Source organism: Aricia agestis, chromosome 17, assembly GCF_905147365.1.
Source record: "Aricia agestis chromosome 17, ilAriAges1.1, whole genome shotgun sequence".
Lineage (NCBI taxonomy): Eukaryota > Metazoa > Arthropoda > Insecta > Lepidoptera > Lycaenidae > Aricia > Aricia agestis.
Window position 1 is genome coordinate 2289214 of NC_056422.1, and position 15239 is coordinate 2304452.

General features: G+C 35.8%; 2 protein-coding genes across 2 annotated transcripts; one reads left to right on the forward strand and one right to left on the reverse strand.

Moving 5' to 3' along the window:
* Positions 1-147: 147 nt before the first annotated feature.
* Positions 148-2628, reverse strand: LOC121735196 (protein MCM10 homolog). The gene has a single exon (XM_042125922.1). It carries the CDS (start codon positions 2558-2560, stop codon positions 461-463), a length of 2100 nt encoding a protein of 699 aa, XP_041981856.1. The 5' UTR covers positions 2561-2628; the 3' UTR covers positions 148-460.
* A 1820-nt stretch (positions 2629-4448) lies between these two features.
* Positions 4449-13979, forward strand: LOC121735423. The gene is made up of 2 exons (XM_042126255.1): positions 4449-4508; positions 12146-13979. The coding sequence occupies exon 2, from the start codon at positions 12158-12160 to the stop codon at positions 13922-13924; it is 1767 nt and encodes a 588-aa protein (XP_041982189.1). The 5' UTR covers positions 4449-4508; positions 12146-12157; the 3' UTR covers positions 13925-13979.
* Positions 13980-15239: the final 1260 nt, after the last annotated feature.

The window sequence follows — 15239 nt, forward strand, 5'->3', positions numbered from 1 at the left end:
GTAAAATGTAGCAAAATAATTGTCCAAGGCTGTGTAAAATATAAAAAGCCATGTATTGTGCACCTCAAGATTGATGGATCTTGTATAAAATATAATGGATTGGATCAGTGTTACTGACTGGGACTTTCGTAATAAAATTATATTATGCTTATTTTTATATTGTCTTTTATTTTAAAATTGAAACCCAATACTGTGCATGCAAATCTGTAAACATACTTATTCCCTCTTAATAATAAAAATATTTACGCAGCTTCTTTTAATGTCCGCTGTCTTCATCTGGCATGTGACTTCCAATGAGCCAGATAAAAACATTAATGTTAATTTGTTTTGAGAAATATATTTAGTAAGAGGGATTGAGTATAACTTATTTCAGTCATTTCTTAAAACATTGTATATAAAATAATTAAAAATTAGCTTTTAAATTAGTCATACAGTTAAAAATTTACACACTGAAAATATCTTAAGAATCATCTGGAACTAAAAGATTGATATTCTTTCCTGCAGTCACAGTCCCACCTATAAATGTTTCCTCCGCTCCTCTTATAGACAAACCATCACATAAAGATGTTACTTTTTTCTCCCTCAGCATGGGAGCTTTTTCCCATCTTGATCCATTACAATTACTGCAGGAATGTAAAGGAAGGAGTTCCAATGAAACAGTCCTATTTTTACAGTCGGCACATTTGAAGAACCTTTTGAATGTATCTAGGACCTTCAGGGGATGCCTCTCATCCTTGCATCTTTGGGCGGCTGAGAAAGCTGTGTATTTGCACTTTGTACACCGTACAGCTTTACAAGCTAACTTAAATGTGTTCAGCATTTTCTCCTCCATGGCTTCTTTCTTTTCGAGTTTATTGAAGTATTTTTCTTGCTCATCATCTTCATGTTGCTTTATGAGATTTGTATGAGCAGATGTGGCTTCCAATATCTTTTTAAACCTCTCTGACATAACTCCTTTAGTGTTTTTTAAATTTTCGTCCGATTTGATCCTTTTACAGTCACTATTTTCGTTCTCCGAAATAATTTTGTCCAGAGCTCTTTTTTTGCCAACTTCTGTACCTTTTGTGCTCATGGGGTCCAGTTTCGATAAGCCACCACTTTTCTGGATCAGTCTAATAGCATTTTGTTTGGCTCTTTCAGCAGCTTTTTGTCCATATGATAAACTGAGATCCACAGTATCATTTTTCCTTAAACCAAATCCTAGTTTGGGAGAGTTTTTAACTTTATCGGCCAGACTTGTTGTTGGACTGCATTTTGAAGAATTTAAGGAGTTTAATCTTTGAGTATCACTTACTTTGCTAACAGTGGGACTATGCAATATTGTGTTATTGTTTTTCAATTGCCCAACACTACACGGAGCCTTATTAATCATTAAAGATTGTGATTCAGATTCATGATAGTCACTAAGCGACATTAGCCTGTTTTGGTCTCTATCCTTGATGACTTTTTGATTACTCTTTGGCAAAGCTGAATAAGATTTTCCTCCATATATGAATGTACTCTTGCCAAATACTTTATTTTGTAAAGTAGGGAGGCCTTTACCCATTGTCGATGATTGCAGTTCCTGCCTTTGAGAATATTTCTGATACTCCTGTTTAATGTGATATATGCAATGTTCACATTGATTTAAATTGACAAATGAAGTGCATGGTTCACCATTCTTTTTTTTACTTTTGCAAAAACCTAAATCTTTTGACTGACCCAATACCATTACTCTGTCAGATGTTTCGACACTCAAACATGCCTGGTCGGAACTGTTTTGTGATTTATCAAGTACATTGGGATTTAAAACAGCCACAACTGTACCTTCCGGTGTCTTCCATAGATCGTTATAGGCTTTTCTAAATAAAAACATTGAAACAGTTTTTAAATCATCTTTCAAGTCGCTCAGTGTCCATATTAAGAATTGATTGCCTTTTTGTGACTTTTTTGCAGCACTTTTTCTTACTATCACACCTCCGACCACCCAGTCTTTAGACATGTCTTCATTTTCCACATACCTTTTCATACGAAGCATATTAACTGCTTCGCGGCCTTGCATGCGATCTAACAGGACTGAGCTAGAAACAAGAGGCTTAGCAATACGGATCCCAAAAATAGGATCTGTGTATATATCTGTAGCTTGTTTACTTGATGCTTGAGGAACGCATAACATGTTTTTTGCTTTTGCACTCTTTTCTTGGTTGCTTGTGGCAGGGTTTGGGTTTGGCTTGCGAGCAGTTTTGGCCTCATTATTTGCTTGTCTTAGACGAGTTTCAAATTCTATTCTGCGTTCTAATAATTCATTTTCCTTAGAGTCTAAATTTTTTTTAATCGACATACCATAATCATTGTACTTTCGCTCAGAATAGTTTCTCTTTTCTTCGTCTTCTGAAGAATCTGTATCACCATTGTGAACTACTGAAGAGCTTGTAATTTTTGCTACATTTTGTTCTTTGTCTTGGATGTTATTAGTCTTAAATATATCCACTTCGACTATTTTATTACATTTCTCATCGGAACCATTGAGGTCAGCTCGTAAAAGCTCCTCCAGTTGAGATAATTCATCGTTTGCTTCCATTGTTTATTGAAATTAACAACTTCACAACAAAAAATTTTATTCACGTTTATATAAATTCATTAATCTTATTGAAAATATAACAATGAATAGATAACATTTTAAAATATTATATTATAACCCTCCCGGCACTCGGGTAAAAACTAAAAACAGCGTAATTTGGAATTTTTGGAAATAGTTGAAACATGACAACTTCTTTGAACTTTGAAGTTTGGTGAGAGACGAGAGTTTGGCGCCTTTTTAGTTATTTTTTAATCTTCCTCTTCTTAACTCTGATAGCAACTGCAGACCGTTTGCCATAAGAAAATTTATATAAAAAGTAGGGTAAAAATTAAAATATCAGGCATTAGATTTTTTCAGTAGTGGGACACTTTATACTTTGATCGTAAAAATAAAAGTTTGTGGTTTTTATACGACGTAAATATTAATGGAATTAATATAAAGGGGCATTTACGTTACAATAAAAATAGAGTATTTTTTATCATTAGGTTGCGGTGTAACCAAAATAAAACATCTTTGTGTCACCATGGTCATCGCGTTCGCCTTGGTTTTGCAAATGAAAAGAAAAAATTAAGAAACATGCTAAAGTTTATAATATTATTTTTTATGATACACATTGTGAATGTTATTATAAACGTGTTATTGTATATTATACTTATAACAATCTATTAAGTGTTTTTCGTACATTCTTAACCTCTCGAACCCCACCGACACCTTAAACGTGCTACCCGTAAAAATACCTCTGTGTTCCTCTGTGTCGGCTGATATAACGCGTTAATTTTTTTTCTGTTTTCATAGAGGAATTAGATTTTTTAAAATCAGATACCCTTTTCGTTTATGTTTTATTAGGAAATTCCTGGATTGTGTAAACTTACGTTTCTATTATTTTTGTTTCCGAAGTAGGCAACTGGCTAGCTTTTAGTTTTAAATATTTCATGAAATCCCTCAACTTTGTGTATAATGATTTAAGTACATTAAACAAATGCCATACAATTTTTGCTATATATCCATCAGTATAATCCAAACTCAAGAACATGTGCAACCTATGGAATCTACCTATTTCACATCCTAAATTCTAAAGATAATTCTAATGTCGGCTGTACACTCTCGCCCGAGAGCTCTCGGGCGAGAGTCTCGTGCGAGAGCCCCTTGCCCGAGTGCGATCATGTACATTCACGCTTAGTTCAATCGTAAATTGGCGAAAACGTACCTACGATCAATGATCATTGATCACCATTCACCATGCATCGAAAGATATTATTGTAATCCAAAGATCTATAATCATATTTAATTTTATTTCTCACAGATAATGACTGATAATGACGTTTATTATTGTTATTTTTCTGTCCTGCACTGTCTAGCGGCGCGACTAGTAGTGAAAAACGTGAGAGTGTATAACAGTAATGCGCTCGCTTTCCTCGCGAGACCCTTTGTCTCGGGCGCAAAATAGCGACACCCGACCGAGAGGGTCCGAGACAGGCGAGACGAGGCGAGCGCACCCATTTACTCTCGTCTCGGCGAGAGTGTATAGCCTACATAACTCCCTCCTGAAAGTAGAGTACCTACGGGCTACGGCCACAGCGACAGGCAAATGAGCTCCTCTGCATTGTGCTCTATATTGAAATACTGTCTGAGTATGCCGATTGGCTCGATGTGGACAATCTGAAATCTCTAAATATTTGAATTACGTTATACGGTATACCAGTCTTAACTGTGGTTTTAATGACCGACTATGGTGCTCTTTAACTGTTCAAAATATATAACAGAGACTAGAGAGTAGTACTGTATTTTTATAACTGACAACACCGTTAAATATTTCGGTAGTTTTTTGAAAATGGTCATTGCATGGAATTAATATGTACTACGTACAGCTACTACTAGTGTTGTACGTAGTACATAATATTAATTCCATGGGTCATTGTGGTGAACTTGGTGGTAAATCGTGAACTCCGTGAGTAATTTGTATCTATTCTGTGATCATGAAAATATAATAATATACTTACCTATCCTATTACTAAACTATAAATCCTAATAACTGTGATCGTGAATAATTTGTATTTTAGGTCGTATACTCGTACATTAAAGATTAAAAAAAAAGATATTTGAAAACATTTAACAACTAATAAACAGAAAAAAAGCGCGGGAACTTGAATAAGGCGGTCGCGGTATTTTTTCTTAAAATTTTAAAATTATTTTTTATATGTAAATAGTTAATTATATAGTTCATTTTTAGTCATATTTTCTCTTTTTAGTAGTGTAGTTAAGTTTTATTTAGGTAAGTTTTCTTTTATTTCTGTTTTATAAGAATACCATGGAGGAGCCCGACCCGGGGGGACCTGGTCCCCCCGTGGGTCATTATGTGACCATTTCAAACGACTCTAGTATGGATACAGATGCTTCATACTCAACAAATTCACGGAAACGTCCAGCCGCTGGACGTTTCCGTGAATTTGTTGAGTATGAAGCATCTGTATCCATACTAGAGTCGTTTGAAATGGTCACATAATGACCCACGGGGGGACCAGGTCCCCCCGGGTCGGGCTCCTCCATGGTATTCTTATAAAACAGAAATAAAAGAAAACTTACCTACAGCGCTTCTTAGACATCGCTGGACTCCAGCGATGTCTAAGAAGCGCTGTAGGAAATGCATGAAAAAAATTAAAAATGACCCAAGAAAAGCTAAAAAAGATATTAATTGCATGTGTTCTAGCGATTCAGAAAACAACGTAGTTTGTAAAGAAAATGATATAATAACTGAGACACAAACAATTAATAATACCGCGAAAAACCAAAGCTTAGTTGATTCAAGGGTAAGTAGGATAATCTATAAAGACACAGACTCGACTCCATATGTAGTTCACATACAAAAAGTCACAAAATCACCCAATGAAAATGTAAATTTTCACCCGATTGTTTTTGGACATTACTTAAAGAAAAACAACATTCAAAATATAATTAATGGTAGTATAAAAAAGATAGCCAGAAATAGATTATCTATTTCCTTTTCTGTTTATTCGGATGCTAACAACTTCATAAATAGTGAACAATTAAGTGCAGATCAATATAAAGCTTTTATTCCATCTTTCCAAGTCAGTAGAATAGGCCTAGTCAGAGGGATTCCCGCTGATTGGTCCGATGAGGACATTATTAATAACATAACAGTTCCCTTTGGCTGTGGGGAGATTTTAAAAATCAGAAGATTAAAGAAAAAAACTGTTGTCAATGGAACATCTCAATTTAATAATACTGAGTCAGTTGTAATAACTTTTGATGGACAAGTACTACCCAAAAGGGTATTTATGTGTTACAATGCTCTGCCCGTAGATCTGTATATATTCCCTACCATACAATGTTATAACTGCTGCAGGTATGGTCATGTAAAAAGTCAATGTCGATCCACACCTAGGTGTTATAGGTGTGGTCAAGGTCATGCTGGAGAAAAATGCTCAGTGGAGGAGGAATCTGTGTACTGCTGTATTTGCCATGGTTCTCATATTGCTACAGACAAAAAATGTCCTGAGTATCAACGTCAAAAGTCCATAAAAGAGTCAATGGCTCATAATTGCTTATCATATTCTGAAGCCTCCAAACTCCATCCAACTGTATCTAAATTATATTCAGATGTACTTACATCTTCCAATTATTTGGCAGCACCAGTAAATATGCATAAATCAAGCACTGTAAATAACAATATTAGAAATAATAATAGTTTAGCTCAAAAATCATATAAAAAAACAGTTTTTAAGCAACCCAAATCTCCTCGTAGACAGGAGTATGGGTATGATAGACAAGCTCATAATACTTTAGTAAAGGAATATAATCCTCCATCAGGAAGTAATGGTTCAGCCTATCCTTCACCTAATTTTGATGTAAACTCTATCCAAGAAACCATTTTAGCCTTAAACAAACTAATAACATCGCTATTTACTTTTTCACCGTCCAACGTAGCTTTATTGAATACAGAATCAAATAATAATAATACATCCAATAATGGACCATATAATACAGTGGAATTGCCGAAGTGTAATTAGTAAAAAACATGAAATCTTATATCTAATTAATAAATATAAACCTTCTATTCTTGCCTTACAAGAGACATGGCTAAAACCGGAATCTCCCTTCAAGATTTCCGGGTATACCTGTCTTAGGGAAGATAGATCTGATGGGCATGGTGGTACAGCTTTGCTCATCAAACATCATCATTTATTTCATCACATCTCTCTCCCTCCCCATCACTCAGACTTTTCAATCATTGCTGCATCTGTAAATAACATATGTTTCGTTTCATTGTATATACCTCATCCTTCATACAGCATTTTTTCTGATATTCATAATTTGATTGGCCAACTACCCAAGCCAGTAGTTATACTGGGAGACTTAAATGCACATCATCAATCATGGGGTAGTCATAAAGACAATCCATGGGGACGGGAATTACTAGACCTTGTAGATTACCACCAACTGTGCATACTTAATTCTGGCCAGCCAACCCGTCATACTGCCCCTCACGAAGGTTGCAGTGCTCCAGATTTATCCATCTGTTCTCCCAATCTTTCTTCTATTTTTCACTGGCATGTTTTAGAATCTAGTCACGGAAGTGACCACTTTCCTATCATAATATCATTTCCAGGTAGAAAAACTAATAAACCATCCAATCATAATCAATCATCTATAAAATATCATCTAAACAATAGTTCAGACTGGGATAAATTCAAAAATTTACTTTTAGATCAGTTGCCATCTCTCCCTGACATAAAACCTGAAAATGAATCCATTTGTGCAGAGGCCTTGGCCTCAGCATTTATTCAGGCAGCAGATGATTGCTTTCCTAAAAAGATTTCTTCATCTAACCATAATATACCTTCTCCACCTTGGTGGGATCACGAATGCACAGTTGCTATTAGGGACAGGAAAGAAAGTGAAAAACAATATAACAGAAACCCAAATGTATTTAATTATCAATTTTATCTTGACTGTGTTCGTGAAACAAAAAAATTGTTTAAGAGAAAAAAGGCAGAAAGCTGGAAAAAGTTTTGCTTATCTTTGAGTCCAGATGTACATCCTACCACAGTGTGGAACAATATTAGGCGATATAGGTCAGCATTTAAATCTTCCTTCCATCCTATTCCTGAACCTTTGTCTGATAATTTTCTTGATAACCTAGCTCCTCCTTCAGTTTCCCGTCTATCTCCATCTCCACTAGAAGATGCAAGTTTCAAGGATTTAAACTCTCTTTTTACTTTAGAAGAACTTAAAGGGGTAGTAAAAAATTTAAAAGACTCATCCCCTGGATTGGATGGCATTCCTTATAGTTTTTTTCAGCATGCAAATGACGACTTTTTAGAATATTACCTTAAATTAATTAACCAAATTCTATTATCAGGGAATATACCAACTTCATGGAGAATGCAAAAAGTAATTCCTATATTAAAACCCAACAAACCACCTTCTTCTGCTACATCGTATCGTCCCATAATATTATCTTCAGTATTATTAAAAATTGCCGAACATTTAGCCAAAAATAGGTTAGAGTGGTTTGTTGAAAAACATAACCTCCTGTCAAATTCACAATTTGGATTTCGGAAAGGTAGAGGGACCATAGACAATATCGCCATATTAACCACAGACATTCGTATTTCATTTACAGACAATAAATTCGTCGTTGCATGTTTTCTGGACATAAATTCTGCATATGATAATGTGAATATAAGTATACTAAAGGAAAAGTTAATTCTCTTAGGTGTACCAACAATTTTAGTAAATTTTATTATAAATTTATTGTTAGAAAGGATTATAGTTTTAAATTTAGATGACCGTACACTAACAAGAGTAGTTCGTATAGGAATACCGCAAGGATTTGTTTTAAGTCCTTTATTGTACGACTTATACACTGCTGATATGGAAAAATGTCTGGACTTAAATATAATAAAACTATTACAATACGCAGATGATAAAGTTATTTATATAATTTCTCATTCTTTACGTGATGCTTGTAGAGATCTGTCAAATGCCTTAACAAAACTAAAATCCTGGATGGACAGGAATGGCCTGGAGTTGTCAGCCAATAAAAGTTCGGTAGTTTTATTTTCACGAATGCGTATGCCACCTCCCGTAACAATTCTTTATGATGGAACTCCAATTCCTGTAAAATATAATGTAAAATTTTTAGGGTTATATTTAGATTCAAAATTAAATGGTAACGCACATTTTGACTACATCTATTCAAAATGTGAACGAAACCTAAATATGTTAAAAAGTCTTTCCGGTGTTTGGTGGGGATCCCACCCATTTACAATGAAACTAGTTTACAATGCGATGATAAGAAGTGTATTAGATTATGGGACTTTTCTTTTAGAACCATGTAACTTGAGTGGATTACAAAAAGTTGATAAAATCCAAGCCAAAGCTTTACGCATAATCTGTGGGGCTATGAAATCATCTCCGATAAACGCTCTTCAGCTGAAGTGTTGTGAACCCCCTCTTCATCTCCGGCGACAATACCTGGCAGATAAATTTTTCCTTCGCTGCTACCAATTTCTTAATCATCCTTTAATTCCTAAACTTAAAACTCTATATCAACTTTGTTTCAATAATAGTAAATACTGGCTTCACAAATCTAAACCCCCACTCATTCATAGCTATAGTAAATTTTTGACTTTGGACGCTCCTACTTTTCGCTCCCCATCTTTTCCTTTATTTGAATCATCATACGAAGCTCTAACTCTTATACCCGATGTTCGTTATGATATCGGTATCAAGAAGTCCGATAAATATTTTGCTAGTAATATATTTAAATACATTATTAATAACAATTGGCAGGGATGGCATCATTTATACACTGATGCATCAAAGAATGCTGCAGATAGTCATGTAGGTGTAGGGATCTACCATTTACAATATAATATTGTGCAAAAAGTTAAATTTCCTCCTGAATCCTCCGTTTTTACTGGAGAGTGTTATGGTCTTTTTAAGGCTATTGAGTACATTCTACTCGGTAGGCTTGAGAGGGCACTAATATTTTCAGATTCCCTAAGCGCTTTACAAACTCTAAATAAATTTCCTTTCAAATTAAAAAATTGTTTTCCTATCATCATTCAGATTCGAAATCTTCTATATAAATGTAAATCTAAAGGTTACTCTATAACATTTGTATGGATACCTAGCCATTGTGGTATTATAGGCAATGACGTAGCTGATAAATTGGCAAAAGATGCTATTTTAAGTGGGGATGTATTCCCCTTTCAAAATTACAGTCACGATTTGGTTTCTCTTGCCAGGTGCTCTCTCGTGGACTCATGGGGTGAGTCATGGAGACTGAGCAGTCAAACAAAAGCAATTCATTACCAAAAAATTCAACCCGTGATCCCAACTAAGCCTTGGTTTTCCCGAATTAATCTTTCAAAAAATGTAACAACATCCATTATTCGAATGAGACTGGGTCATTTGTGCATTCCAACGCATCTCATGAGAATTGGCGTACGACGTGATAATTTATGCGAATGTGGTGAAATTGGTGATTTAAACCATATAATTTTATCCTGTCCCCTCCATGATCATTCCCATTTATACCACAGTTTATCATCTATACCTATCCCATTTCCTACTTCTGTAAATATATTGCTAAGTTATAATAATAAACATGTATATATTTGTTTAAGTAAATACTTATCTTTAAATAATATTAATATTTAATTTTTAAAGTTGTATTATATTACTTACTCTTTTGTTTTTTAAATTTATGTTGTATTTTAAAAACTATAATAATTAACTTTTCCAAATTCCGTTCCTGTTATTCCTTCCGCTAGTTCCTTACCTTTTACTCGTCTGTGGCACAACATACGCAAAATTGTGTCAAGTTGCCAAGAAAAAAAAAAAAAAAAAAAAAACTAATAAACAAAAGTCAAAAATAAAAGTTGCTTGTGAGTTGTGAACTTGTAAATAAAGAGCAAATTCGCTAAAGTATATTATGTAATAAGTGCGCCAGCTGAAGGCAGTAGTGCTAACTGCTGCTAACAGCTGCTACAATTCCTTACTCCTACATTTGCGAGCACGGTGCAACTTTTAAATCGGTAAGATAATGAAAGTTCTAAGCTGATGTACAATCCGCAGGATAAAATATATAAGAATAGAGTCAAGAGTCAAGACTCAAGACTCAATCTAGTACTTTTATCTATAAAAACTACGAATAGATAATAAAAACTATATAAAAATTAAAAATTAAGAAAATGAATATTCATTTGTTTGCAATACAATATTTTTACAACTAAAAATTATTAATTTTTTATTTTTATAAACACCTAGCTTAAAAAAATCTGATTTGCGCCCCGCCCCCTGGCCAGAACCTGGGTACGCCTATGGACCTATATCAGACAGATACGTTCTAACCGCGCCAGAATTGCTCCGTCAGTCAGTCCATTGGTCAGTCACACAGCAGCAATTCTGACGCGGTCAGAACGTATAGTCTGATAAAGATCCCACATAGTGATTATATTGTTACGTGCTAGGGTTCGAAGGATTAGGAGAGAAAGACCTGCTGACTCACTTGAAGACTTTATTCACAAGCACTAAGTCCAGAAACACTAAGCACTATCACTGTCCTAGGTCGGAGCCGAGTCGTAGGTTCACTGGTACACTCACTATAATTGATCACTTGTTTTCACTTCGAAGTCGCCTTGATGATAGCTCGTATCGAACTGAATTGCCCGCTTGTCTACCTGCGACTATTTATTTGGGTCGAGGCGAGCCCTAGAATATACGAGAACATTCCTTCCCGAATGCGTAAACAAGTATGGGATGTTTCTACAAAGTTCGAGCACAGTCTCTTCGAGCATGTACTAGCGCACCTAACGCCATCTAGTATTGAGTAGGGGATTTATGTGGTCTGTGTTCCCTCGGTAACTTTCGCTGGTTCGTCGCTAGATGGCACTACGTGTCGTATAGGTCTGCGACAATATTCTCTTTGATAGACATCCCTTAATGTTTTAACTCAATTATTATCATAAGATCATCGGACAGCAAATGAGGAACTGTTATTTTATGTATATAGTTTAGACTTTAGATCGTGGAACATAATATTGTATATTGATAAGACGTGCTTACATTTTTTTGGCATGTTTTTAATTACGTTTTATTTGTATCTATTTACACGATGTGTCCCGAGTCCCGACACCAGTGTCCGATTCTATTAGGTATGTCATATTTTGGGTTCCGTAGTCAACAAGATTAACCCTTATAGTTTCGGTCTATCCGTCCGTCTGTCCGTCTGTCTGTCCGTCCGTCTGTCCGTCTGTCTGTCCGTCTGTCTATCTAGGTTTTTTAAAAATATTATGAGTATTCAAAGATCATTTTCCGATTAAGAGATCCATTTGTGAAATATGAAGTTTTAAAATGGAAAAAATTAGAGTCCAGTGTCCCCTTCTACCAGCTAAACGGTTGTTTCTGGAAATGTGGAAAAATTCACGGGAATAGTTATTATTATGCTGAATTTAAAAGGAAGGAATATTTTAATTACCAATATTATCGTATTGATCGGTTAGTAGAAAGGCGGCGATATCGAATGCGACTTCATACACGTCTTTTTTGTTTCAGAATATTTAAAAAATGAAGCTAACGCTTCTGAGGAGGTTCGTGAAATATAAGTTTCCTGCGAAACTTGTGAACTTACAACATGAAAACTTAGTCATAGATGGTGATTATTTTAGAGGTACGTACAAGAAAAGTTCCTGTCCGTACATTCTCGGCGGGGAGTACGACCGCTACGCGAACTACTTGAGGAATACTTTAAACATGTTCGTAGAGTGCGGCGTCACTTGCTACGTCGTTTTCAAAGGAGCCAATGACACTCCCGTCGAAAAACGCCTGGAGATCCATCAGAGGATCATCGACAGAACCGACGCCGTTCTACCGGGAAGGGAGGAAAACGTGTACTGCGAACCAATTTTCGTTAAAGATGTCGTCAAAGAAGTCCTAAAAGAGCTCGGTATTAAATATTTTGTTTGCACTTACGACGAGAAGGCAACGCTCTTTAATGTCGCGCACTTCTTTAATTGCCCGATACTCACAAATGCTATCGAGTACACGATATTTAGAGTGTCGTGTATTCGACCGGAGTCTTTAACGTTCGACAAAACCAACAAGCGGATTCGGTGTGAAGTTTTTGAAGGGGAATGTCTTAAAAGGTTTTTTCCTCGTGATTATGATCTATTGGCTATACTGGTGTCCTTGCTATCTGATGATGCTACGTATTACGCAAAAATAGCGAGCATAATAGAGTGTCAAGAGTACAAACTAGTGCAGGCTTCGACTGCGTGGATAAGAAAGAAGACTCCAGCATTTGCTACCGAGAGTCTCAGAGCAGGGCTAGATATAGAAGAAGAAACGGAATTGCTATCGAATGTGCGAGCGGCTAGAACCTTGTTTTATCGCAACGGAGACAAATTGGCGATCCAGCATTTTACGTCTCAAGTCGAGGGCGTAAGCAGTCGGTCATTTAAATATATGGTAGCCACTGGAAAGATTGCAGCACCATATATCAATTTAAAACTAAAAGAAACGTTTTCGGGATCGTGGCTCATAGGTTGTAAGGAGAAACCTGACGCTATGCTTCCCGCTTTGGATATTGTATTTTATTCCTACGCGCACCTCAGAGGAGGGAAAAAATTTGAAATCAAGTTTATTGGACGTCAAAACATTGAACAGACCTCAGAGAGCAAAAATTGGGTGATATATAAGAGCGTTCACGGTAAGAATATTGAGAGTCACTTCCGATTATTCCTGCACGACAATTTGCGTGGTTTCGATATATACATTTTTATAGATGTACCACAAGATTGTTGGCTGCTATTGACGACTCTTGTATTCTATAACGTCCGGAATGGCTCTGCTTTTACTAACGGAGCTTTGGCGATCATTCTATCCTACGTGCTACTGTCCGTCGTTTCGAGAGTTGGTTTAATTAAAAGGAGTAACTTCACCTTGTTCAACCCTTCGCCAGATAACTTCAAAGACGAAAACGGCATATCGAATACTGACTGCCTCATCGTAGGCCATCGGGTTCTAGATTTATTTTATATCAATGAGCAGAAGCTCAAAGATAATTTTTCTCGCGAAATCCTCCACAGCTTGGCCGAGTTCCAGCATTGCTTGCAGCACATGAACTATCTTAACGCTATGTGTGATGATATCCCTCCCACGTGCTATCACAAATCTATTAATATGACTCTTGTATATAATGTCATTTTGATCCTGGACACTGTGGACAGTCCTATGAGGTATTTGAAAGATCTTATCAACTGTCCTTCAATCTTTTCATTTTACCGTCGGATCGTGAATGCATTCAACAAATGCCAGGACAAGGTTTTTACGTGACTTTTTAAGCTTCCTTTCATTATAATAATATTAGGTTTACTTTTTACTAGCAAGGCTTTACAATATTATAATTGGTAAGCTTCTGTTACTAATACACGGTCTGTTTCTAATTCTATATTCCATTCGATATAAAATGAAGAAAATTTTAAACACCTTTGTTTTTTTCCTATACGTCTGATAATCTGCAGTGCGCGGCGCGGCGGTTCATCGGTGTATAGGTTAAATAGAAGTCTTTGGTATAGGTAAGTAACTTTTTAAAAATGTTAAAACGTAGTAATTTTATTTCTTACCGACAATCTGTAATCTGTATAATCCGGCAATACGGCAATGTATATGTCGCAGTCATCTGGTTTAATTTGCGATTCGATTGAATGACTAGCGTATTCATAGAATGACACCATTCATTTGAATGACCAAAGGACGACTCGTCAAGACGTTGACTGTGAGTTGTGACGTTTAACGTTTTGACTAACGGCCATTCCCAATATTTGTTTCTATCTCTGATTTAGCCCTACTAGAGATAGGAATAACTCACATTAGACATTAGAGACATATATTTTATGTCAATTGTGAGCTATTACTATCTGTAGTAGGGCAAAACCAGAGATAGATCAAATATTGGGAACGGCCGTTAAAGTCATAATATTATTTTGAAGTCGTTAAATGGGATGCTATAATTTTTTTTAGTAGCCGTTGACGGGGTAGTAATAGGTAAATCAAGGCTGTCATATTATAATAGGTAAATTAATGCTGTCATATTATTTTATCACAAATAAAGCACTTTTTTAATCAACAAAATATTATTTATCAACGAAGTGCTATCAGCTGTGCAAGCTGTGTTTGACGCCATATTTGTGTTAGTGACAACTACCAAAGCAGTGGCGAATAAAGTGAAATACGTTCAATTACCTGACTGATTTAATGTCCGCTATCTTCAAAGGGCTATATTACAAATCGTTAACAAGGTGAAGATCGTTCAATCGATGTTCGGCCGAGTCATTCAATTGAATGGTGTCATTCAATGAATGCGCTAGTCATTCAATCGAATCGCAGATTGAACAAGAAGACTGCGACATATACAATGCCTAAGCCCTAGACAATGTATAGAATGCACGCGAATTGTATGGAATAATATTATTATTTATTATTAAAATTTTATACTTTGCGTAGGCATTGTAGGTACAATACTTTTTGCAGTCGGCAATGCACTACTATTTCTATAGGTACCTAGTACTCAATTTAATTCATTTGAAGTCGATGATAGCTAAGCTAAACGGCCACTGAAAGGAATTGCGTTCCAGTCCATTCCAGTGCC